The sequence below is a fragment of the Onychostoma macrolepis genome, chromosome 08 (assembly GCF_012432095.1).
Source record: "Onychostoma macrolepis isolate SWU-2019 chromosome 08, ASM1243209v1, whole genome shotgun sequence".
NCBI classification, from domain to species: Eukaryota; Metazoa; Chordata; class Actinopteri; order Cypriniformes; family Cyprinidae; genus Onychostoma; species Onychostoma macrolepis.
Window position 1 is genome coordinate 22,341,923 of NC_081162.1, and position 26,001 is coordinate 22,367,923.

Genomic DNA, 26,001 nt, shown 5'->3' on the forward strand with positions numbered 1-26,001 from the left:
AATAACTTAACTGTATAATTTTTATCTTTATATCTATATGGATAAATCTCATGTATATTGTCAGTTGTCCGCTTTCATACTCAACATGAGTTTCATCTCCGACTTTTGTCTTTTTCCCCTGTCATGTTGTAGGCTACTATCAGAGTATTTAATGTCTTGTTGTCATTGGTGCAGTGCTTTTGTAGCCCCTCCTCGAGAGCGCTGCTGCTGTACTTCCTGTACGCGGATGATGATGATGGTTATGTTAATTACATAAGCAAAGCGTAAATGATTCGCGGGAAAAGGTGAAAAAATGGCGACGTTCACTGACTGCATATCTGCGCCGCTTGAGCTGTAAAAACAGCAGAAACTCTCTTACACTTCACGAATGGGATTTGGGGCTGCCAGAGGAGGAATAGCTGCACTTTTGGCGCGTTTTACCCGCGGGATTGGAGAGAAATCAAAGCGGTAATCTCAGCGCAAAATGTGTTTGAATGTAACCCGATTCGAAATCTGCAGCATTGTAGTGCGTAACACTCACAGCTGCACTGATCTGGCGAACTTAATCATGCATATGAAAGAGTAATAGTGTGTTCTGAGCATGTGTTATGAGTGTGACAACTTGTCTGAGTCCCTGAGAGAAGTTTTGGTAGTGCGCAAGTTTTCCAGCATGCCTGATGATGTTGCATGTCTTCAAACGGGGAGGGAGTCCGTGCAAAGATTCGTAGCGGCTAGGATTTATTTATATAAGCAACTGAATTGATGAGACTCTTGAGAAGTGGGCATGGCTGTTAAGTGACTTTTCATGCAGGCGTGCAAACTTTTTCAGTCGATGCGATAGTTTTCTGTCTTATTTTATGTCACGCGGAGAAAAAGCACGCATGTTTTATTCTTATGTTAGTTAAGAGTAACGTTACTGTTGAAAATCGTGTGATTCTCGGCCGCCTGGTTTCGATTCATTTGAATTTGTAAAAGGGGTCTGGTGCATGGTAGCAGAGGAAAACTGGCCGAGATCAGTAAGTCTGAAGTTCACATCCTGACGATGAGTCAACCAGCTCTGTTTCTCTGCTCCCTTTTTAACTCATCAGGGTTGAGATTGAGTCAGGCAATATTCCCCATGCGCACTGTTGTGGTTGGACGAATCTATTTGCAGTTCTACAGAATTCCTGCGGGGTTGTTAAAACCATCATGCACATACAGTACGTACTTGCTTACCTGGATCACTTTGAGTGATTCCCAGCAGGGGCTTTATGGATAGGATCAACATTTAAGCCTATAAACGTCTTCAAATTAATAGATAAATAAAATAACGAATAATAATTAATCTCATAATTTTTACAGAATTAAGAAAATCTGTTTTAGCTGAAAACTAAAATGTGTGTAATGTGTACAGCTTTTATAAATTTCTTTGTAAGACACTCCTACTATATTTGATACTAGCAAGTTTATTTTTACTTATTTTTACTCGGTTATGGATTGTTTGTAAGTTGATTCAACACGGGGATTTGAATCTTTTGAATCTGTTCACCTAAAAGATTTTTTCACATGGACTCACTGAGATTACTCATTACGACAAGTTATGAGTCATTGAATCACTCAACTCAACCTACACTGAATCGTTTATTGTCCTTTATTTATAAATTCATGTCGACAAAATCTGTTATGAGGCTCCAGGAGGAAGCCGTGATAGGCTGAATTAAATTTTTTTTATTTTAATATTTTTAAAGCTACATCAATTGTGTTGTAGTATAACTTGTTTGCAGAAATGTCCTTCTTATTTTGAGATGTTTCGTTGACAACGTTTACATGGACATCAATACTCTGATTTTAATACGATTACGACAATACTCTGATTAAGAGTCTACCATGTAAACAGAAATTTTTGATTACCTTAATCCGGCTAAAGTCATAATCGAAGTAAACACAAATCGAATTAAGACACGTGGAGTATTCCTATTTTAGTCGCATTATTGAAGTGCAGTACAGACATGTAAACACCTTAATAATCAAACTATTACCGTCGTGTATGACTTTTCGCAGCATTTTGCGACAGGATACACACACGGCAGTGGTCAACCGTTTGACGGCAAATAAAAGACACCGCCGTCATCTGTATGCACGTACAAATAATTAATTGCACTTGAAGCTTTCCTAAAATTAAAAATGAAACACCCAAAACTGTATATGGCATCATCACGAAGACGAACTATATGTTTATGCGTGAAATTCTGGAGGAGACATCGGATGGCGTCGCATGGTAATGTAATGACGCATGCCATTATTCAATCTATGTACTATAACATGTAAAACAGGAACATGAAAGGATTATTCTAAAAGCAACTCATGTAAACACCTTAATCATAATATTGTCTTATTCAGAATAAGGTAAATAATTAGATTACTGATGTCCATGTAAACATAGTCATTGAACACTGAATCGTTCATTAAAGGAGGCGTGTTCTTACAGTAGGTCCAGCCAATCATATTGCGTTTTCACAGACGTTAATCGTATGCTATTTGCTCATGCTGTTGTCAGTCCTTGAGCGAGACTTCAGTAAATAAGAAAAATTAATTCAAAAACTTCTTGTAAGTAATAATGTAACAATATTAATAGTTATTAATTCCTGTGGCTCAGTGGTAGAGCGTTGCGTTAGCAGCGTAAAAAGTTGTGGGTTCAATTCCCAGGGAACACACATACTGATAAAACAAAATGTTTAGCCTGAATGCACTGTAAGTCGCTTTGGATAAAAGCGTCTGCTAAATGCATAAATGTATTAATTATAATATTAATAATATGTAATTATAATGAGAGTTAAAAGGACAGATTACTGGTGGGTACTTGAGCATTATTGAAGAGGCTGTGTTGCTGTGTTAGACAAAAAGGTTCGGGAAACTCTAATTAAAGGGATACTCCACCCCAAAATGAATTTTTTTTTATTAATCACTTACCCCCATGTCGTTCCAAACCCATAAAAGCTTCGTTCGTCTACGGAACACAATTTAAGATATTTTGGATGAAAACCGGAAGGCTTGTGACTGTCCTATTGACTGCCAAGTAAATTACACTGTCAAGGTCCAGAAAAGTATGAAAAACATAGTCAGAATACTCCATCTGCCATCAGTGGTTCAACCGTAACGTTATGAAGCGACGAGAATACTTTTTGTACAGAAATAAAACAAAAATAACGACTTTATTCAACAATTTGGCACCGTAATGTCACGTAGCGTCACCGTAGCGCCATTTTGGACAATATCCCCTGGACGCAAAATGCGTACGCTCTTCTGTGTCAGCCGCGACACAAGGATACGTATTCTACGCTTTGATTTGAACGCAAACAGCGCATCCCTATGTTGCGGATAACACAGAAGGGCGTACGCATTTTGCGTGCAGCGATACTCTCCAAAATGGCGCTACGGTGACATGATGGTGCCGAATTATTGAATAAAGTCGTTATTTTTGTTTTATTTCCGTACAAAAAGTATTCTCGTCGCTTCATAACGTTACGGTTGAACCACTGATGGCACATGGAGTATTCTGACTATGTTTTTCATACTTTTCTGGACCTTGACAGTGTAATTTACTCGGCAGTCAATGGGACAGTCTGTTATCATACAGTAGTGCAGTACTGGTAAAAAGTTTGGACACATTACTATTTTTAATGTTTTTAAACATTGCATATCTTTTGCTCATCAAGCCTTCATTTATTTGATCAAAAAAATTATGATATTGTGCAGTATTGCCGGTATTACAATTTAAAATAATGGTTTTCTGTTGTAATATACTTTAAAATATAATGTATTTCTGTGATGCAAAGCTACAGTCTTCAGTGTCACATGATTCTTCAGACATCATTCTAATATGCTTATTTATTATCAATTTTGGAAACAGTTGTGCTGCTTAATATTTTTTATTATTATTATTATTAGTATTAGTATTAGTATTATTACTACCTGTGATTCTTTTTTCAGGATTCTTTGATGAATAAAGACTTAAAAAAAAAACCCACACACATTTATTTAAAATAGAAATCCTTTTTAACAATACACTACCATTCAAAAGTTTGGGGTCAGTATCTTTTCTCTTTTTTTGAAATAAATTAATACTTTTATTCAACAAGGATGTGTTAAGTTAATTTTTAAAAAGTAGTAGCAAAGACTTATATTGTTAGAAAATATAAAACTGTTCATATATAACTGTTTTAAAATACATATAAAATATATAAACTGTTCATAAGTTTTTATTCATCAATAAATCCTGAAAAAAGCATCACAGATTCCCCCCCAAAAATTTCATTTTTAAAATTTGTATTAGTTTGCATGCAAGTGAGCCTATGATCAAAAACAAAATTATATTTATGTTTGTATATGATTCAGTTTTATAAATATCCAATTAATTCCCATAAATTCCTGGTAAGTTTCAAATTTGGAATATTTCCAAAGTTCCCCAGACGAAGTTCCCATGGAAAGTTTCCGGAAATTTTCCGCCCCTTTGCAACCCTATTAGTGATTAATGACAAAATTTTCATTTTGGGGTGGAGTAACCCTTTAATAAGTGGACAAAACTGCAACTATCCCCTGTGTTGATTCCAATGATTTTCCGAGAACTTGAAGACTCTCATGTTTTTAAAGCCCTAATTATGCTAAATGAGCCATGTCTTTAGATTGATGGTGCTCTGCACTTATGCTTATTGATTAATTGCACATATAAATCCTTAAAACCTTTTTCGATCTGTAAATATCTTTTGGGTTAATTTAGATTTTAAAACAACTGGAAGACTTGGTTTTTTTGCTGCCTTTTCTGAGTGTTTATTTATATATGCAACTGTACTGAGCAGTGGGCAAAACCCTTTATAATGTCAGTCTTTACCTTGGTTTCTATGGGAGTTTTTATATAGAGATATGTGGTCTCTAAGGTTTTCATATTTAGTTCATTTTTACATAGAAAAACACCTACAAATTCCAAAGGAGTATTTTTGTATGAAATATTATGCAAACAATTCCACTGGGAAATTTCACATGTGATAAATTTGTGTAATCTGCATATTATGTATGATTTGTTTGTTCCTACTTTGCTTTCAGGAAGTGTAGTTGTGTCTATTGTCAGCATGTTGGAATCGGCCTGTCGGGACGGATATCTGACAGTCGGGTCGGAACCTCTAGAAGCCAAGCATCTGCTTCCCAAGAGAGAGAAAACCTGCAGTGACCAGGAGACCAACTTGACCGTGGGCCAGTACGTGCTGTGCCGCTGGTCGGACGGCCTTTACTACCTGGGCAAGATCCAGAGAGTGAGTTACTGATACTATAGAGGTTTATATACACCTGAACTGAATGCACAGAACATCTGTTTTACTACACACACTGTATATCCTCCTGTGACATGGCAACATGAAGCATTGGAATTAAGTTGTTATAGTGCTTGGAGCATTAAAGCTATAGTTTACCCAAAAATTTAAATTTGCTGAAAATGTACTTACCCTCAGGCCATCCGAGACAGAGATGAGTTTGTTTCTTCATCCGAACAGATTTGGAGAAATTTAGCATTATATCACTTGCTCACCAATAGATCCTCTGCAGTGAATGGGTGCCGTCAGAATGAGAGTCCAAACAGCTCATAAAAACATCACAATAATCCAGTTAGAAATCCACATGGCTCCAGTCCATCAAATAACGGTTGTCTGTAATAAACAAATCCATCATTAAGACATTTTAACTTCAAACTGTTGCTTCCGGCTAAAATACAATTCCTCCATCCATAATATTGCTTCCTCCAGTAAAACAGTGGTATCGTCTGAATCAGGAGAGAAAAATGCACAGATCAAGGGAAAACAGTTCTAAACAAATATTTTGGTGATTTTGATGCGAAAGGACAACAGGGAATTGTCTTTTTCACTGGAGGAAATGTTATTATGGATTTTGGCCAGAAGCGATGCTTTGAATTGCTTTAAAACGCAGCTTTCCTCTTCACAAGACATTACCGATGGACTGGAGTCGTGTGGACTACTTGTAGATTATTGTGATTTTGTTTTTATTTTATTTTTTTTATCAGCTGTTTGGACTCTCATTCTGACGGCACCCATTCACTGTAGTGGATCTACTGGTGAGAAAGTTATATAAAGCTAAATTTCTCCAAATCTGTTCTGATGAGAAATCAAACATTTCCAGATCTTGGGTGGCCTCAGTGTGATTTTCAGCAAATTTTTGTTTTTGGGTGGACTATTTATTTAAGAACATTTGATTTTTTTTAATGTATGTATTTATTTATTAAACGTAGATGAATCAGGTTTGGCACATAGCCTCTCAACTGTTATTAACAATATTTTTGAATATAATATTTGCTTTCTGATTTATTTCATAATTTGTGAAAATGTGGAAAAATTACAATAAGATAATTTTACTTATGTCACATTGCCAAATGTCATATTTAATTGGAATATTGTTAATTTTTACCCTGTTCAAAGTGAAAAAACATGATGTACCTTACAAAGGACATTATTAAAAAAAGGGACATGTCTTTCTTGCAAAAGAAAATCATACTGTGCATTGAAAGCCCAGGATGTCCACGTTAAGATACACCAAATATATAAAAAAGTGTGCCATTTGAAATTGCCAAAAATCAATGTCCCCTACAGAGGACAAAAATGAATTGCTGGGTCCCACGAGGAAACATACAAGAGATGTTCATGACCCGATTGCATGCTCTATAATCATGAATAATTTATTTGGCAAATATATATTCATGTCTATTACAGTTTTATGTTTGCCTTTCTCAACACATATATGTCTTATTACATTTCCCTATAGGTGAGCACCTCAAAACAGAGTTGCTTTGTGACATTTGAAGACAACTCCAAGTTCTGGGTGTTTTGGAAAGACATACAGCATGGTAAGAGGTTGAGTGGAATATGAGTGGGATTTTTAATTTAAAAAACAGCAGCAATAATTCATCAGCAAGCTAGAAAGCAGATATTTAGTTTGATATGTCAGTGTGTCCTATGAGATATGTGTGTGTGTGTGTGTGTGTGTGTGACAGTGTGGTATTACTGCTTTGTGACGGGGTAACTGAAGCTTTATTCTCTTGCTCTCTTGCACAGCTGGTGTCCCTGGGGAAGAACCCAAATGCTCAGTGTGTTCTGACATGTCTCTGGTTCCTGGTAATGAAATTCTTATCTGCGGGAAGTGTGGAATAGGTGAGTCTGAGACAGACACGGGCTCTGCCTGTATCCTAGCTCATCATGTAACACACCAAACCTGGATATATCACAGTAAAACAGCTTGTTTTTGCTTGGAGAAAGTAGTGATTCATTTTGAGGAACTATTGACTCAGTTAGTAGTGATGCTTGCATCGCTCATACTATTACTCATACTTAGGATTTAACTTTGATATTATTTATATGTTAATGAAATGAAAGCAGTACAGAATGACGCATTCTGTGTATGATAGAGTAAACAGTAATAGCACGTGCAGCGGCAGCGGCAGCCTCCCTCCTCCAGGTCCTAATGCCCGTTCGGTAAGGAGTTTTAATCTGTAGGGAGCGCTGTTGGCCTACTTCTAATTAAATTAAAAGTAAAATAGCCTACACAAATAACATTTAAACTGTCTTTCTGATTAAATAAAGCAGTAATTGATGTCATAAAATTATGAGTATGTTTTGATTTAAAGGTTAGAAGCTATAGCTTACATGAAAAAAAATCACAAACATGACACTTGTAAATTAAATAATTTTATATATACTGATTTATTAATTAATGTGTAATATGTTTTATTTTTTAAACAAATCATAAGCTCTAAAAGATTTTCATAATTTTTACAACTCTTTTGCTTTAGACCATCACCAAATGTTAAATCTTAAAATAAAATGTTAGGGTTAACACTGCATTTTTCTGGGGGGAAAATGCAGCGATTGATGTATAGTTTATTTATAGTTATTTTCAAAGCTTCAATGTACTGTCAAAAAACCTTCATTATTGTTTAATTAATTCTAACAAATAAGTTCTTGTTAAAAACTAATCCAAATTAAAAAATATTTTGCTTATAATTTCTGCACAGGAGAGACTTGGTGTTGTTTCCAAACAAAAGGAAATATATCAGTATCAGCCAAAATGAGTTGAAAATATCGGCATATCGTATATCGGCAGAAATCCAATATCGTGCATCCCTATCCAATACGTTTTTATTGTTAATAAAAGTAATAATTTATTTGGTATTTGTTGTGGTAAATGAATGTATTACAGTACATCTGGAACAATAATAATAATATTTTTTTCTATTTTATGTGGGTTTGGGTGGGATGGTTGATGGTTATTCTGTTGGTGTCAACCTCCTAGCATACACCCCAAACATCCTACCAACTATGTAGCCACATCCTGGAAACCTAAAATTGTAGTGGTTACCAAACCCATATCTATGTCTTTGGGAGGACGTAACAAATTTTCATTTTTTTATTTTATTTTAAAGTAATGCATTTGAACTATTTGCAAAAAAAAAAGGTATATTCTGAAAGGGTTTGAGGAAAGCCAGATAACCACATTCATTAAAATAATTCATAACAAGCACACATTCATTTTTAAAGGGTAAGTTTGTGGATTTTCATCCAGTGTTTTATTGTTACAATGTTGGTAGTATAAGTAAATGAACAATGTGCATTATGGTCATTCCGTGTCAACTCAACCAGAGGTGAAAATTGTCATTTTGACCCCCCTCTACAAAAAAACGGATTACTCCGTAGATATTCATCCATGACGTTTAATATTTTGTCTTTCATCACTAAACATGTTAATCTTCAGAAAAAATATTAGCAAAATCAAATATTTGAGCCGGGGAAGTTTCTGAAATTTGGTTGATTTGACATGGAATGACCCATTATTTTTCCCATGTTGCCTGCACCAAGATATCCTCATTTATTTGTCGGCAAAAGGCCACCATATGATGTAAAACACATGATTTTGTTGCTCATTTTTGTATCCCCACTTGCAAATAGTTTTCCTAACTTTTTTTGTTTTCAGTAGTCATGTAGCACTGATTTACACAAAATTGACAGCCAAGTTTTATTAAAACGCCATATTGTCAGCAGTGAATTGTCCCTTTAACCTTGTGCCTAATATGCTGTGAATCTGTGAATGTTGCTTGTTTCATCACATTAAATTACAAATTACACTATATGAATAACTAAAATGATGCTGTATTTTTAATTTAAAATGACAAAATTTGACATAAAAGGAGTAGTTTGCATTAGGGATAAGTGAGGCCGATGCGATACGCATCTCGATGCATGGCTTATGATGCATTAAAGATACATACGAAGCAAGTGCCGATGATGGGATAAGATTCAGCCCTATTATGATGATGCAGTGCGATCTGATTTCGATTCGATTCAACACAATGCGATTCAATGCAATACGATGCATTGGAAAAAAATATAATGCTGTGCAATTCAATACGGTACAGATAGTTCGCTTTTATTTCTTTGGTTCAGACAGACAGCAAATTATAAATGAACTGAAGTGCCTTCTGACTTCTAACGCCTCGATCTCTGTAGTGCTGTGATACTTCATATTCACTTAGCGGCAGTGGTGATGAGAGAACACGCTTGAGAAACAGTTCAGAGAGGAGAAATCAATCTACATATAAAATATCGGTCACAAAATAATAAATAATAAAAGTATATCACATCTACTAATAATTTAAATCGATGCATCGGATCGTTAACTTTTATGCCGATGCAGCGAATCTTACCATCCTTGGTTTGCATCACTTAGTATTGCTGTCGGTCATTTAACATTTCTATCATAAAAAGGTTTACAACAGAAAAATATTTCATATTCAGCTAATTGCTTCTTACTTTGCACTCTTTCAGCTGAAGCACTTAGCTTTTATGAACAGTAAAGCCTGCCTGTTTTGATTTGATTGACTCGGTTTTAGTCTTTTTGACCATGATGAATGCTGTTATTGTCATCTAACAACAAACAGAGCGGTGCAAAGCAGCATCAAGATGATCGAATATTGTGGGGGATATCTGATTATTCAATGTCTGTGGTGGTTACGGCTCTGCAGCACTCGCAATTTCTTCAGAAAATGGGGAAATCTAGTAATATAAAAGTTGCTATGACTTCTTGCATGATGCAACGGCTGGGGAACTCTTCTGCCTGTGGATAAAACTGATTAACATGTACTTGTGATAATGTATTTTAAAAGACTGGAGTGGAAAATGTGGTACAATTTGCATTATAAACGGCATCGCGTCTACAAAGCAAATAGAGAACTATTCTGGGTGTCTTTGATGACTTTAAGAGGGTTTGGTAAGACTGCACTACAGTAATGACTCGCTGGGGACGCAGAAGTGGCTCTCTGAAGTCTCAAGGATTAGTGTCGACTTCAGCTCTGCTGTTCATATTTACACATCTGATTGGGTCTGAGTCGATCTGCTTTTTTTGTGCTAATATTTGTCCTCCATCCTTCCACATGCTTGCCTTGCATCTTCAGGCTATCACCAGCTCTGCCACTTGCCCCCAGTGGAGAGCTCAGCTGACCTTCATCCATGGTTCTGCAGGAAGTGCATTTTTGCTTTAGCTGTGAGAGTAAGTCCTTCATATACACTTTCCATATAAATGAATGGGGATCATGGAGGCTGTGTTGCTGACTTGTGTTTCTTTATGTGGCAGAAAGGGGGAGCTCTGAAAAAGGGGCCAATCTCCAAAGCGCTGCTGAACATGAAACAGGTGCTGCCCTATAATCCAGAGGAGCTGGAGTGGGACTCTTTGCACCGTACGAACCATCAGCAGTGCTACTGCTACTGCGGAGGACCCGGAGAGTGAGTCTGCCTCGTCTCTTCTCTTTACATTCTTTTTGTGCTCTTCCTTACTTGATTTCTTCTCCTGCTAGAGGTCTAGGCATTTGGCCTCTGTACTAAAAACTGATTCAGTGTAGCGTACGCACAGCAAAGCAAAACTGTAATGTATTGGGCATAACATCTGTCACATTGTTTGATAGCATTGGGATGTTTGATTAATTGTAGTGAAGTGGTTTGTTTGTGTGTTTCAGTGAAGTAAAAGCAGTGAGGAGAGCGTGACAAATGCACTCACACAACTCTGCCTCGTGTGCTCGCTTGCTGTCTGCTCACTCAGTGCAATCATTTTGATCAAAACAAAATTGTATGTTACGCAACCGAAGACAGAACCGGGATTGTCACGAGATTGTTGAAAAATAAACAGTCCCTACACTGCTTCGGAACAGTAGTCATCGGATTATTATTAAAGAAATTGACTTTGCTGTGACACTGAATAGATGTCATAATGTTAAACACACAATAAGTTATACGTTTTATGTTTTACTTACAATGACTATAACCAGAGCAGTGTTTGACTTAAAACCATTTTATTAAAAAAGTGAAAAAACAAAATATGAAAAACCTAAAGATAAAAACTTATTTAAAGCTTAGAAATCTTAGCGTTCTAACAAACTGAATAAAATAAGTTAAAGTACTACAATTACTAAAACTAAAGATGAAATAAAAATAAATTGAAGCTAAATAGAAGTATAAAAAAACCATTAGATATATTAGGCTATTGGAAATAAAATAAAAATTTAATTAAAAAAAATGACAAAAGTATACTGTATAACAAACCAAAAACTGAAAATACAAAAATAGAAGCCGGTTCAAAATATTAAATATATATTAAAAATAACAGTATCAGAATAATAATAAAATAACACTGAGAGTTATTTGTTATATGAGTATTTACTAACATTTGCTAACTGATATGAATCCTCTCTTTTAAATATTTTACCTGGTACATTATTTTAAAGAAAAAGAAAGGAAATTAAGTATTTAGATTTTTATGATGCCTTTGTGATCAGCTATAGTGATCTGGATATGATGTTATCATTAATTTCATGAAAATATTAAAGATGCTACCCTTAAAGCATTACTAAAAACACAAGTGTTGTATTAGTGAGTATTGAAAACAAAATATTATTACTGTGCTTGGTCTCTAAAAATGGCATTGGTGCTTCTAGAGCTTCTAGAAACATCATGGTTATGCTGTGCTAATGGTTTTGCTATTGCTGCTGTTCTACACACACCATCCAAATGGAAAGAAAGAGGTTTGAGCATCACTCCATCACACCACCAGTTTTGCTTGCTTTTATTTTTGTTTGTACTGAAATGTAATTGGTATGTTTAGGTCTTTTTGCTTTGTATCTGATAAGAAACACAGTTAATTTCTTATTCTCTGATTTTCTCATCAGGTGGTATCTGAAAATGTTGCAGTGCTTTCGCTGCGAGCAGTGGTTTCATGAGGCGTGTACACAGTGCCTACAGGAGTCCATGATGTTTGGAGATAGGTATGTACTGTACAGAGCTACAACGAAAGAAATTGCATCTTGCATCAATATGCTGCCATCCTTTAGTATGGATTTCTCATCTTTCCTCTCAAATCAATGAACTTCCCTGAAAAGCAATTGGCTTTATATCATTAAATGTAATTAAAGTATTTTTGTCATGGCTGAGGGGAATTTTTAGGCACAACCTGAACGTAGAGCACCTAAAACCTGCCTAAAATCACTGTTATGCACAATCTTAAGTGGCATACTAGTTTTATAAAATGGCAACAACAGTAATATGATGAAACAAAACAATATCGATATATTGTTAGAGTTAAATAATATCAAATATTCAGAAAATATTAAATATTTGAATTATTATGATTTAAATAATCAAAATAAACAATGATTTATATATTTAAAATTTAGTAAATGTTTGGAATTATGTTATATATTTAAATTATATAAAATATTTAAATAATCAAAATAAACAATGATTAAATATTTAAAGTATATTAGATATTTGTATTATATTGTATATTGAAAATATTTCAATTATTATTTAAATAATAAAAATAAAAATAATAACCATTCTTAAAGCAAAACCTCTCATGTAAAAATAATCTGTATATAGTAGAGTTAAATTATATAAAATATTTCAATTATTATTATTTAAATAATCAAAATAAACAATGATTAAATATTTAAAATATATTATATATTTAAAATATGTTCAATGTTTGAATTATTATTTAAATAATAAAAGTTAAGTATTAGAGCATACAATCTCATGTAAAAAATAAGCAATAAATAGTTGAAGTTAAATTATATTAAATATTTAAATTATTATTTAATACTCTAAATAAACAATTATTAAATATTTAGAATATATTATATATTTAAAATATGTTCAATATTTGAATTTTTTAAATAATACATGTTAACAATTCTTAAAGCAAACAATCTCTCATGTAAATAATTTTTATCGAACTAGCTACACTACACATTTTTCTGATCACATGCTTTAATTAAATTAAATAATTAAATCTCATTGGTCTAAAATCCAACTGCATCAGATATCCTCTGATTGGCTGTGATTGCGGTGTGCCGCCATTTCACATTCAGTGTGTACAGACAAATTGCTTGTCGCTGAAAATTGCTCTTCGGTGGCTTCGAACACCAAATCGGTCCAATCAGATTTTAGGGTCGGCGCTATCTGTTTTATAATGAAATATAAGCCATTGCTTTTCGGAAAGATCAATGAACGCAATAAGCAAAGTGAAATTCTATTTGCAACATCTCAACGGTAATGATTAGTGAATATTGCGACAAACTTAATGTGGCGTCGCACACAGGCGAGATTACAAGCGTTAGGGGATTTTTAAAAGATCATAATGACACTGTCAAGCACAATTTTTCTGTGGCCGCAGTGCCGTTTGTACCTCTCCAAGGTGTGTAATTTAAATGCCTCCATTTTCTGTCTTTTCTCTCATAGGTTTTACTTGTTCATTTGTGCGGTGTGCAATAAAGGAGCAGAATACATCAAGCGGCTGGCTCTCAGATGGTAAATGGCAGCTCCTCTTTTCCCCCTAGCAAGTGATTGCGCCCAGATCTGTGTCAGAATTATATAGTCAAAGTGTCGGATGTGATTGATGCGGGACGGAGCTCTCGAGCCAGAGCGTTTTCTCCCTATTTCAGAAAGTAAAGAGGGGGCATTGCGGTTATTTTTTTTAGAGTAGAGTATGTCTGGACATTGATTCTTGCTTTTTGTCCCAAATGAGAAATAGTCATTTGAAAGGAAGATTTGGTGCTGAGAGGATTTCTTATGATAGCAGGGGATTACTCTTGAAATACAGTGAGCTGGATGTGTTGAATATTTAGGTATGAAGCCAGTCTCGGTTCAGATTTAAGCTTTATCCTTCTTAAAAAGTCTGGTGTGTTAAAATGGACCTTGCCTTGTGAACGGAACGACACTCTATTTAACGTTCACCCTGTGCGTGCGTCATTTGATTTAGGACTAAAACATCTTAAGATTAGTCTCTAGAATTTTACGTGAGATTTTCTGTTTTCAGTCAAATTACTTTTCATTTGCAGGGTGGATGTGGTCCATCTTGCCCTGTACAACCTGGGAGTCCAAAGTAAAAAGAAATACTTTGAACTGGAGGAGATCCTGACCTTCATCAGCAACAACTGGGACCATTTCCAGATGGGCAAGGTGATACGAGCAAGCTTTTCCTGTCATTTAATATTCACAATCTTTTTAGGAAAACGTTAAAGGGAAAGTTTGTAGTGTAATTTTTGGATGGGCTTTGGTTGGACTTGTGGTCAATAAGCAACTACCCAGAGAGAACAACCTAGTAGCACCATAGTAACCACCCAGAACACCCTATCAACCACATGGCAACACCCGGAACACACTAGCAACTGCATAGCAACAACAATAACACTCTATCAATGTGCTAGTAACCACCAAGAACACCCTAGCAACCACATAGCAACACCCAGAACAAACTAGCAACTGCATATCAACAAATAGAACACACTAACAACCGGAACACACTAGAAACGCCCTAGCAACCACCCAGAACAACTTATCAACCACATGGCAACACCTTAGTAATGCCCTAGTAATCACACAAAACACCCTAGCACACACAGCAACACCAGGAACACACTAGCAACTGCACAGTAACGACTAGAACACCCTAACAATGCCCTAGTAACCACCCAGAATACCCTAGCAACCACACAGCAACACCAGGAACACACTAGTAACTGCATAGCAGCAACCAGAACACCCTAGAATCTTCCTAGCAACCACACAGAGCACCCTATCAACCGCATAGCAACACCCAGAACACACTAGCAACTGCACAGCAACAACTAGAACACCCTAACAGTGTCCTAGTAACCACCCAGAACACCCTAGCAACCACATAGCAACACCAAGAACACACTAGCAACTGCATAGCAACAACCAGAACACCTTGACAAGTGACAAGAACTTGTCAATAAGCTCTTCGCTGATTGGCTTGCGTGACAATGCAATTTAATTTTTTTTACTTGCATGGAAGACGCGATTGAGGCGAATATCGTACATTTGCGGCAAATGCATCACCCAATTCGCATCATTTGTGACACCTGGCACTTTGCATGTACTCTACTCACGCAAAACATTTTATTCGCTTTTTGTGTGCACACACCATAACACTCTAACAATGTCCTAGTAACCACCCAGAACACCCTATCAACCACATTGCAATACCCAGAACACACTAGCAACAGCAAATTAACACCCAGAACACTCTAAAAACGTTCTAGTAACTACATGAAACACCCCAATAATGTCCTAGTAACCACAAAACACCATAGCATTCACAAGGCAACACCTAGAACATTACAGCAACTGTAAATGTGTCATTCCATTGTGTACTACTAGTTGTGTAAAAATGACACAATTCACCTTCAAAGACATTTGAAAGCAAATAAAAACAGTGCTAGAGATTTGTCTGTAGACTGCTGTAATTGCTAGGTACTGAAAAGCAGTTCCTTTGATAGACATGGGTAGTGAAAATTAGCCTGTTTTTTTGTTGTGCATCATCACTTGTCATTCTAACCGCTTGTTTGTTGTCAAGTGTAATCTGAGAAAACAGCACTGCTAAATTGCTCACACTTCTTTATGGGAGACTTAACAACTACAGCAAAGCCTATGGGTTTCATTTGTCTTCATTGAAACATGACAGCTCAATGCACCAGCAAAGGAAATGTCTCATAATAAAACACCATATCACACAATCAGTTTCTCGCAAAGACTTTCTTACCTATTTCTTCCCCTTTAGCTCTCCAATACTCCTCTGTCTGAACGGGGCCAGTATATTCTTGATGCCCTCAACAACTATAAAAGCAAGTAAGAAAAAAATGTTTTCCTTTTGTTTTGTCTCATTGAAATTATGCTTGGACTTGTTTTGATTCATTTAAATTTTAATTACTTTTATGTTTACTAATAATTCAAATTTATTTAAAAAACAAAAAATATTACAAAGATTTGTGTGTGTGTATGTATATGTCTGTATGTGTATATATAAAATAAATTTGAATTATTAGTAAACATAAGTTTGATAAAAATGTAAAATATTATTTAAATAATTTCAGAAAAATATATATGTGTATATATATATATATATATATATATATATATATATATATATATATATATATATTTATTTTTAAATTTAAATATTTTTTATATATATAAATTATATTTTTAGGTTTCTCTGTGGCAAGGAGATCAAGAAGAGGAAATACATTTTCCGACTAAGGACAAGGGTCCCTCCTAATCCCCCATCTAAGTTGTTTCCGGAGAAGGCCCAGAACAGTGAGGGCCACAGGGGCCGCAAGAAAGGGGCCAGCAGAAGCAGGTTAGTTTGAACATTTCTGAGCGCCTTATTACTGCCTCCCATTTTTATGACCGACATTTTTTGTTGATGTCACATGGAATCATTAAAATTTAATTATTACATTTTTTATTTGGTTTACAGTGCTGTATGTTTGTTATTTATCCATTCAGTTGACAGGGTTCCCACGCTTCTTGAAAGTACTTGAATTTCAGACATATGGATTCAAGGCCTGGAAAGTACTTGAAAACAAAAATGGGTCCTTGAAAGTGCTTGAATTAAATTTGAAATAAATTTAGTTTATGGCGCTATTTCAAAAATTGTCCTATATGTGCTGTCAAAGATGGGGTAGCGCAAAAAAAAAAAAAAAAAAAACTTGGCGTGTGTTGATGTGCAGCCTAGTTTTCTTAAGTGGCTCCCGCTGAGTTTCTGACTATTACCGCCCGCTCCCGCAACGTGTGTGTCCCGCTCCTGCAAACATTCTATATTGTATATAATTTTCGCGCTATTAATATGCGGGGTATTGAAATCACATTTCACTGAGCGCTCGCAGTTCACTTTCGATTTTGCGATCACGCGCACTCTGTGTAAAGTGAGCACATCTTTACAGTGCGTGAATAATTATTAAAATATGATATTCTGATCATATTTTTTTTCCAAGCACATTTTACCAACTCCAAACCACATCGATCTTAATAACTACTATTAATTTTGTATTTAATCATTTATAAGTGATATGTAATTGTCCATGAAGGCTGGAAGTGAAAATCTCCTTATATTCATGTGTGCAGAATTATTAGGCACGTTTTCTTTCACAGATAAAATGAGCCAAAAAAGAGATTTAACTGAAAAGTCAAAAATGATTAAATCCCCAATGAGAAATATTCAAATATAATGCAATACAGAAATTGTAAAGTTAAGACATGACCATTGGTCAGCGAAATGCTCATTGGGTCAGCGGGATTAGACACATACAGGTGGAGAAGATAAAACACAAGGTAACTGCAAAATAATTAAGAATTAATGTGAAGAATTAGGTGTAAACCATCAAACCTTTATTCTCCAGAGACTTTGCTTGGGTAAAAGAATCCTAAAAAATGACCCTCACTTAATAAGAATAACATGCTGAAGTGTTGTGAAATACATGAAGACTAATTTTTATAGACAGATGAGTTGAGAGTGACTCTTGAAGGACCAGCACCACATCCTCTGGTACCACTGTTTGAAGAATTAATCTTCCAGAATAGCAGTAAGTTCTAGGAGCTCATTTTTAGTCAATCTCTGCAAGACAGACTTTTCAGGACAGGAGATGGACTAAAAATTAACTCCCTACTTTTATATTTTATTAAAGTTCTATTTTGACCCCTATAGTAGGTATTTTTGTTTACTTCCATAATATTTGAGGGAGGGGGCACAACAATACAGTCCTGCTTAGGGCACCCATTTGGCCAGCAGCGGCCCTGTTCCTCTAGGTCAAAGATGAAAAAATGGGATTTACAAAATAATTTTGACTTATTTATTAATGAGTAACGTCTCTATTGGTGGTGGTTGAGGAGATTCCCCCCCTTCTATGTAAAGCGCTTTGAGTACCCAGAAAAGCGCTATATAAATGTAACGAATTATTATTATTATTAACAGGTTTTACAGTGTTATTACAACATTTAACCACTTTTTATTCATTTAAAAATGGCAAAATTCTTTCAAATTTAAATCTAGTACAAGAACTACAGCAAAAACCAGTTTGATGGATATTTTATAAATATTTAAAAAATTGTATTTGAATATTACCAGTATTAACTTCAATGGATTTCATTAAATTCCTTTGAACACGACTGCTCAAAATGGTCTAAATTTATGAAACCTACACTTTCAAAACATTATTACTCTGAATTTTTAATGTAAATGTTAATGTTAAGTGTAAGTGAAATATTAAGTACTGTAAGGTCTTTCATGACACTACATATGCTGGCGTGTGAATTTGATAGGTGCTTGATATAAAATAAATGGTGCTTAAAAAAGTCCTTGAATCTGGTGTTCATGAAAGAGTGGGGACCCTGAGTTGATCATAACTGAGATCTTTATTTTTACTTGATTCTTCAAAGGGAATTTGGAGACTTTTGAGAAATTAGACTTTGGCAGTGAATGCACTGAAAGACACATGGCTTCTCCCCTATAATTGAACATTTGGCAGCCACAATCCTGTTTAGGATTGAGTAATTTCAGCTCTCAGATCTGTATTGACATGTTTAGTGGGTGGAGACAATGCGTTGATTGACAGTTTATTTAGTTCAGTTGTTATGCTCAGTTATGTCGATTGAATGTTTCTCGTTTTCCTCTGTTGCAGTAGCTCTGTTCCTGCAGAGAAGCGGAAGAGGGCCAAGTGGCTGCTGGAGGATGCTATTCCTAATGTAAGCTTTGTCACTTCACTGCGACACCAGCCGGATAACATGACCTTTCTTGTCTGGTTGAAAACTGTGTTCTGCTATTACTGTTACTACTGTAAGACTGTCTAATAAAAAAAAAGGGTTCTAGGCCAGTTGCATAAAAAACACAAACTGTGTCTTAAGATCTAGCCAGCTAGCAGTTTGTTAAGGGGTAATCAGTCTTATATTTCAGATTCAAATTAGGCCAGTTTACATCAAGTTTTAAAGAAAAAGAGATGCAACTGGCTGCACTGATCTATAGCATTTTCAAACTATTTAACACTTTTTAAATACTGGATGAGTGTATTTATCAGTGGTCAGTTAATGAGTTGCTCAATGGCAAATATTGATATTTAGAGACGCCAATACAATTCAAATTAAATTAATTTTACATCCACACACAACCCCAATAATTTTGGGTTCAATTGATCATAAATTAAATTTAAAATTAAAATTAAATTGATCATAAGTGACAGTAAAGATATAAGATTACAGAGTTTACATTTCAAATAAATGCTGTTCTTTATCAAAGATAATAAGAAGAAATGTTACTTAAGCAGCAAAAATATTTCTGAAGGATCATGTGACACTGAAGTGATGGCTACTAAAAAAATTCAGCTTTGCCATCACAGGAATAAATGACATTTTTAACAAATAAATTCACAATATTGCTGTTTTTACTGTATGTTGATCAAATAAATGCAGCATTGACAAGCATTAGAGACAACATTAAAAATCGTACCAACCCCAAACATTTAAATGGTATTTGATATGTTATACAATTTAATAACAGCAAATAAGACATGCTCAAAACATGCTGAAATTAAATGAAGCCCAATTTTACTAAAAATATTTAAAAACAGGAATTGTTTGATATCCATTCACAAGGCTTTCAGACACTTTGGTTAATTGGCCAGTTGGGTACAGTTACCAGAAGGATGCTAGGTTTCTTAAAATTGTTGTGTATCAGATGTTTAATTGGCCTAGTTCAGGGAGGTTCCCACACTTTTTGCCAGCCGATCCCATTTGATCTAAAATATTTACTTGAAGTACCTGCTTAGATTTTAGATTTCATTTGCGTGTTCATGGTTCTCTGATGTTGGTTAATGGTCGCATGACATGCAGGTAAACTAATAAAATACAGTGTTTTATTTTTAAATGATTTATTTATTGTAATTTTATATGTTAATGATTTAATTCATTATTGGGTTTTTATCAACTCACAAAAACCCCCTGCAGTTCACTCACGAACCCCAGGTTGGGAAACCTGATATATATTGATCTATCACTAAACCACACACACAAACTAAATAATTCAGTTTGCACAGTCCTCTTGAAATCAGATTCATGAAGAGGTGAAATGTTGGACTACTGAGACTATGTTTGACCTGTCAGTGCGAATCCGAGATTTTGCGTTCTAGCACCTCTTGAAATTTCTAGAATCCCTCAATGGCTTGCTCTCAAGCAGCCGAGTGAATTGCTACTTGTTTCTTTCAGCCGTTTTTCCACAATTGTTTCTTTTACGGACTTAAAGCCGATTTAAATATGACCTGTGTGAAGTTTACTCTTCGATATCTTCTCCTGCCTCTCTTCATCTCTCTCTAGCATCTGCCTGCACCCCGTGGTGATCTTCTTTTCATTCCTTGACACCTGCTGCCATGCAGACCTTGCATTTCTCCCTCGAATCTCATGTGTTGTTTAGTCTCTTTCTCGTCTTCGCTCTCTCTCCTCACCTTTTTTCTCACTCCGTGAGAGAAGCTACTTTGAAAGCCAAGCTACAAGCTACTCATGATTTCAAGTAGCTGAACTTCAGTCAAGCTAGCCTTTAGCACAAGAAGTCAGCTGCACTACAAGCCACTAACAAAAAGTAGTCACGCTTCTGACAAAATCTAGTTGGGTTACGTCTCTACTTTTAGTTTGTTACTCCCCAGCTCTCTCCTACCCTCTCATTCTGTCTTTCTACATTTTCTAAAAAGGATTACATTCATCCTCTGAAGCATTTAACTGACAAATCCTTCTGAGAGGTCTCCAGTCCCCAGACGTGCTTTACTTGAACTACACATCCTTGACACTCCAGGCAGCATGGCTAATAATGCCATGCGCAACTTCAAAGGCGGCATTAGAGTGACTGTAACAACTGTGACGGCTCTGATCGGCATAATCAAAGCTGTGATTATCATCATCATCTGAATGACAATCAGACGATGCACTGTATGAATTTAACATTGTATTTCATGCTTTGTTTGTGCCATCATTGCAGAATGACCTCACCTCTACCTGGGGCACCAATCATCACATGGCCAACATATTCGACTTCACGCTGGACGAGCTGCAGAGTTTAAAGAGGTGACTATTTGATTTGATTTGATTTGAAGACATTTTATTGTCTATTTTATGTATATATAAATGTATCTCTATTTATCTAAAATAGACATTTTATTGTCTTTACATTTATTAATTCATTTTTTCACAAAATCGCTAAAGCGTCTGCTAAATGACTAAATGTAATTTTATTTAGATGTGTAGAGTGAATTCTATATATTTATAATAAGTATTAAGTATTTATATATTTTTTTTAATTTAAAGTGTTATCCATCGAATTTTGTGAAACTATGGGAGGTGGACCTCGTTCCAACTTTTTAGTTGTGATCTAGTGTTTCAGGCTACATTACATTCACAAAATATTATTAATAATGCAAATAATATTCTTATTTTAGCTGCAGTGTAAATGAAAAATGAACATTTCCTAATACTTTACTGTAGGAATTTTTTTTTCTTAATTTCTTCACTTGAGGGCTTAAGAGTTAAACCCTCAAGATTGAATTTTGGTTCAATTCTGTTCATTTTTAGTTCCTTTGAAAACGGGTTTACAAACATGAATTTAGTGAAATCATCTGTCCACAAACATTGTTCAATCAATATACAAATGCAAAATTATGCAAATGTGAAAATAATGCTTACCGTTAAACTCGCAGCACATGCAGAGATGGAGGTCGCTCCGTTGTGAACTGATGCAGCGAAAACACTGAATCGCAAACTAATATGCAGTGCTACAGACTATATATTTATTTAAATCACCACCTTTTGAGATCTGATAAGAGCACTAAGCCATATTGCGCTTTCAATTTTAGTTTGTTTGACAAATACTTTGCCAAAAGCAATAGTGCACAACACAACATTAGAGACCTGTTATGATATTATGAGTAGTGTAAAATATTATGAAACAGTGGGGGGACAGATTAGACAATGGCAGGCAGCCAAAGTCTAGGTAATTAATGGGAAACGCTGTATAATTATATATTGTAGTTTTAATGTTTTAAGCTCTCAATACATTTTGCACTGATGCCATTATCTTTGAGTAATCATTTTTTTCTGATTAAAAATATAACAAAAATAAAAAAGACAAGATAATCAAATCAGATAAAGTATCTAATTCACTAAATTGTTCACAAATAGGCATTACCACATGAATAAAGTGTAAACTTTTTTTTCTTCAAAAATAACTGTGCTGTCATGATGGTAGAGTTATTTTTGCTGAAAATGACAAAAAAACATCATGTAAAATCACCTCCCATCCCTAATGTGAATGCAACCACCACAGTGAGATAGATGTGAGTTCATCAGTAATGTCATTCATGTTTTTCAAGTGTTTTGCATTTTAAATTTAGTGCGGAAAAGCCATAATTAAGCCATAGTATTGCATAATCAATGTATATTTGGTACTAGTTTATTATTCACCCTTGTCCTCTTAGTGACTTCATAATCCGTTGGGACCCCGAGGCACGTCGTAACAATTAAGCGCATAATACAGATATCCGCATGCTTCGGGTTTGATGGCTCATTTGATACGTCTGCCCTTTCATTTTTTTGATAAAGTCGCCTCACCTGTGCTAAATCTGCCAGAAATTAATTGTCGCCTTTCCATCAATGTACATAATGAGGTCTCAATCAAATTCAGTCTACCTTCATCAGTCTCTCTCACGGCAACAGACGGCACGCTTAACCTTTTCTCATTACCTTTGATTTGAATGCTTAAGCATCTATTTATTGGCTTTCGAATAATCATGCTCATTTGCATCCATTTCCCTTTGAAATATCAGAAAGGTCTCTCACTGTTTCTCCAATCACAACCCCACCCCGCATAAAATATATTTTTTATCAACACGGCGGGTGAAGCGATTTAATTATACTTTTCTGTAAAGGTTATCATCTCTCAAACAGGCCTGAATAATGAGAGAATTGGAAACACTATTGGGGCAGACAAAGCTTTCAGAGGCGAAAGCGGCTGTCTGAGAGGGATTGTTGAGGAGTATAAAAGAGAAATCTGGAGTTGGTTTCGGCCATAATAAAAAGGGCACGTTGGGTTTCATCACAAAGCCGTGAACTGTAGTTAATGACTGCCATCCTTTGAATGCTAGTCCTGATAAACTCTGTTATAGTCACAATCCCAGCGCTGCATATTGTGTTGAATAGCAAGCAGCAGGTCGGATCAACTGTATTCTTCAGTAGCCCTTTGTTTTGGCCTCTTGAGTATGGCTGAGATTAAACTTATTGAGAAAGATAAGATTGGTAACATGAAGTCAAATTCAAACGACTTACTTTTTCCTCAATTACTGTTTTGATCATTTGCAATTAAGTTGACCAAAAAAAAGAAAAAACTGATCCGAAGTTTAAATCAGTGTTATTTTAGAATTATTTATATACTATTATAGTAATTATTATTATTATTATTATTATTATTTTGAATGAGCTTTTATTTTTATATTTTAGTATGATTTTTTTGTGCTTTTGTCATTTTTACTAGATTTTTTTAAATATATATTTCTACTTGGCTTTAATTATGAATCATTTTAATACTTCATCTTATTTTATTTATTTTTTATTAGTATACATACAAAGAGAATACGAAATAAAGATACAGACTATAAAAACATACAACAAGCTGTGTACAAAAACAACAACAACAACAACAGGGGGTATTAATTTCTTGAAGTATTTTCTCCTTCCCTCCTCCTCCCCCCTCCCTCTCCCCCTTTCCAATGATAATAATAATAATAATATTGAGATAATTAATACTTCATCTTAAACGTTTTGTATTTCAGTTACGTGCCAGGGCAACATATACAAATTTCCTTTAATTTAACTTTTATCTAATTTACGCTTTTATTGATTATTTATCTACGGTAATTTTTAATTTCATTTTATAAGCTTCATGATGTTTTTTTTTTTTTTTTATAGTTTTAGTTTTAGTCAGCCGTAACAACACTGGATTCAATCAGTTCCTGATAGGTCAAATCAAGCTCCACCTTTTTCGTCACTTGATATTCTGTTTTTACTGTAAAACATGTCACAATATGGAAGTAGAGTAATATGGGTAAGAAATTAAATGGGAAGGGAAATGTGTTTCATGTTGACTAGGTGTTTGAGAGTCTTTGTTCACTTTCGCTCGTGTTTCTTCATTCATTGTTGTCTCACTTTATCAATTTCTCTTCCTTCATTCTTAGCACCAGTTCAGGACAGACGTTCAGTATGGATCAGGACTCCACCGATGCAGCCAGTACTTCTGGTTCCGCCACCACCAGCGTTTCCTATGACTTCAGGTACAGTTTATTTTCTTCATTTCTGCAGACTTTACTAAGGAAACAACAATTATGTATTTGCTAAAGGAACATTCATCCTACTCCCTGTGGCACTGACTAGATTATAATAACCACGTTCAGTCAGAACAGATGTATATTAGCACAGAGAATCTTTACACAAAGATTTCCACCCTCACAGTGCTGCTGAAAAATTAAGATGCATTGAGAAGTGTTTGGGAATCAGATTGTGACTTTTTGAATCAAAATAGAATCAAATCACTAGGTGCTAAAGACGTCCACCTCTATTTTGCATGCTTTTTTTTTTTATGTACGTAGCACAACAAAATGCTCTCGTGAATATGTTTATTTAAATACATATTCTTACAGTATTTGCAGCCAGTTACATTTCATAAAACTTAAAAATACATCTAACACACTACTAACAGTTCCCTGCCAGTGAGATTAATTTAGTTGTCTGTTCAATAAAAGTTGCGTTGTTTGCAGTCTTTGTATGTGTAAAATATTCATGTTAAAAAAATTGATGAGAAGACCATCTGGCAACAGATGCAGCACAGGTAGCATTATATAAAATTATAATTATAACAGATTTGCAGTTCAATGTTAGCATTTCTTCACTTTCTTCCTTCAAAAAGGAATTGAATGCATTAATGTATTAGGTTCAAAAAAATTAATTGAAAAAAAAAAAAAAGATTGAAATTGTTGCTCACACCGCAGCTAAATATGAGCTTGTTTAGCCACAGGGCTATAGATTCAGCAGCAGCGCAAAACGCTGGTGTGATGTAATTCTTCACAGGCCGTTGCGAATCACTTGTACACTTGTAGATCCTTGCAACAGCATGTTTTAAATAAGTGAAGTTAAAGCCACGCATCTGCCGTATGAAGTCAACCCAGTGCATCTTTCCAGTCAAAACATTTTCCCTGGATTAACCGGTGACCTGCTGGACTCTAACCCTGAGCTACAACTTAAGTGCTTTTTGATGCGAGCCTGAGGGATTCTGGGAGCTAATTTGTCATGACATTTGAAGTGGTGACATCAATGATTGCAACTAAACCACCGGGCCACCAGGGTGCCTCTAACCACTTTGCTTTTTAATATACATGAGCTCCAGCAATTGTCAGTTTGACTCGGTCGCTGGATTGACCGTGGCGGGTTTGTGGGAATTCCAGGCCTGTATCCTCTATGCTTTTCATCTTGCTCTTTCACAAGTGTCCTCTTCACAGCTACGCTGCAGCGTAATCAATATTGCTGTAGTGGGACAATTTGGCAGCACGACTGTGACTGTAGA

General features: G+C 35.2%; 1 protein-coding gene across 1 annotated transcript in view; it reads left to right on the plus strand.

Annotated features, from left to right (window-relative positions):
• Window positions 1–225: 225 nt before the first annotated feature.
• phf19 (PHD finger protein 19) overlaps window positions 226–26,001 on the plus strand; it is a 29,205-nt gene continuing 3,429 nt past the window's right edge. The window contains exons 1-14 of the mRNA XM_058785498.1: window positions 226–447; window positions 5,059–5,264; window positions 6,781–6,862; window positions 7,071–7,166; window positions 10,460–10,554; window positions 10,639–10,787; window positions 12,224–12,319; window positions 13,794–13,862; window positions 14,393–14,513; window positions 16,138–16,205; window positions 16,567–16,716; window positions 19,037–19,100; window positions 21,376–21,461; window positions 24,620–24,715. Of these exons, the coding sequence (XP_058641481.1) occupies window positions 5,085–5,264; window positions 6,781–6,862; window positions 7,071–7,166; window positions 10,460–10,554; window positions 10,639–10,787; window positions 12,224–12,319; window positions 13,794–13,862; window positions 14,393–14,513; window positions 16,138–16,205; window positions 16,567–16,716; window positions 19,037–19,100; window positions 21,376–21,461; window positions 24,620–24,715 (1,352 nt within the window). The 5' untranslated portion in view covers window positions 226–447; window positions 5,059–5,084. The remainder of the gene's footprint in view (window positions 448–5,058; window positions 5,265–6,780; window positions 6,863–7,070; window positions 7,167–10,459; window positions 10,555–10,638; window positions 10,788–12,223; window positions 12,320–13,793; window positions 13,863–14,392; window positions 14,514–16,137; window positions 16,206–16,566; window positions 16,717–19,036; window positions 19,101–21,375; window positions 21,462–24,619; window positions 24,716–26,001) is intronic.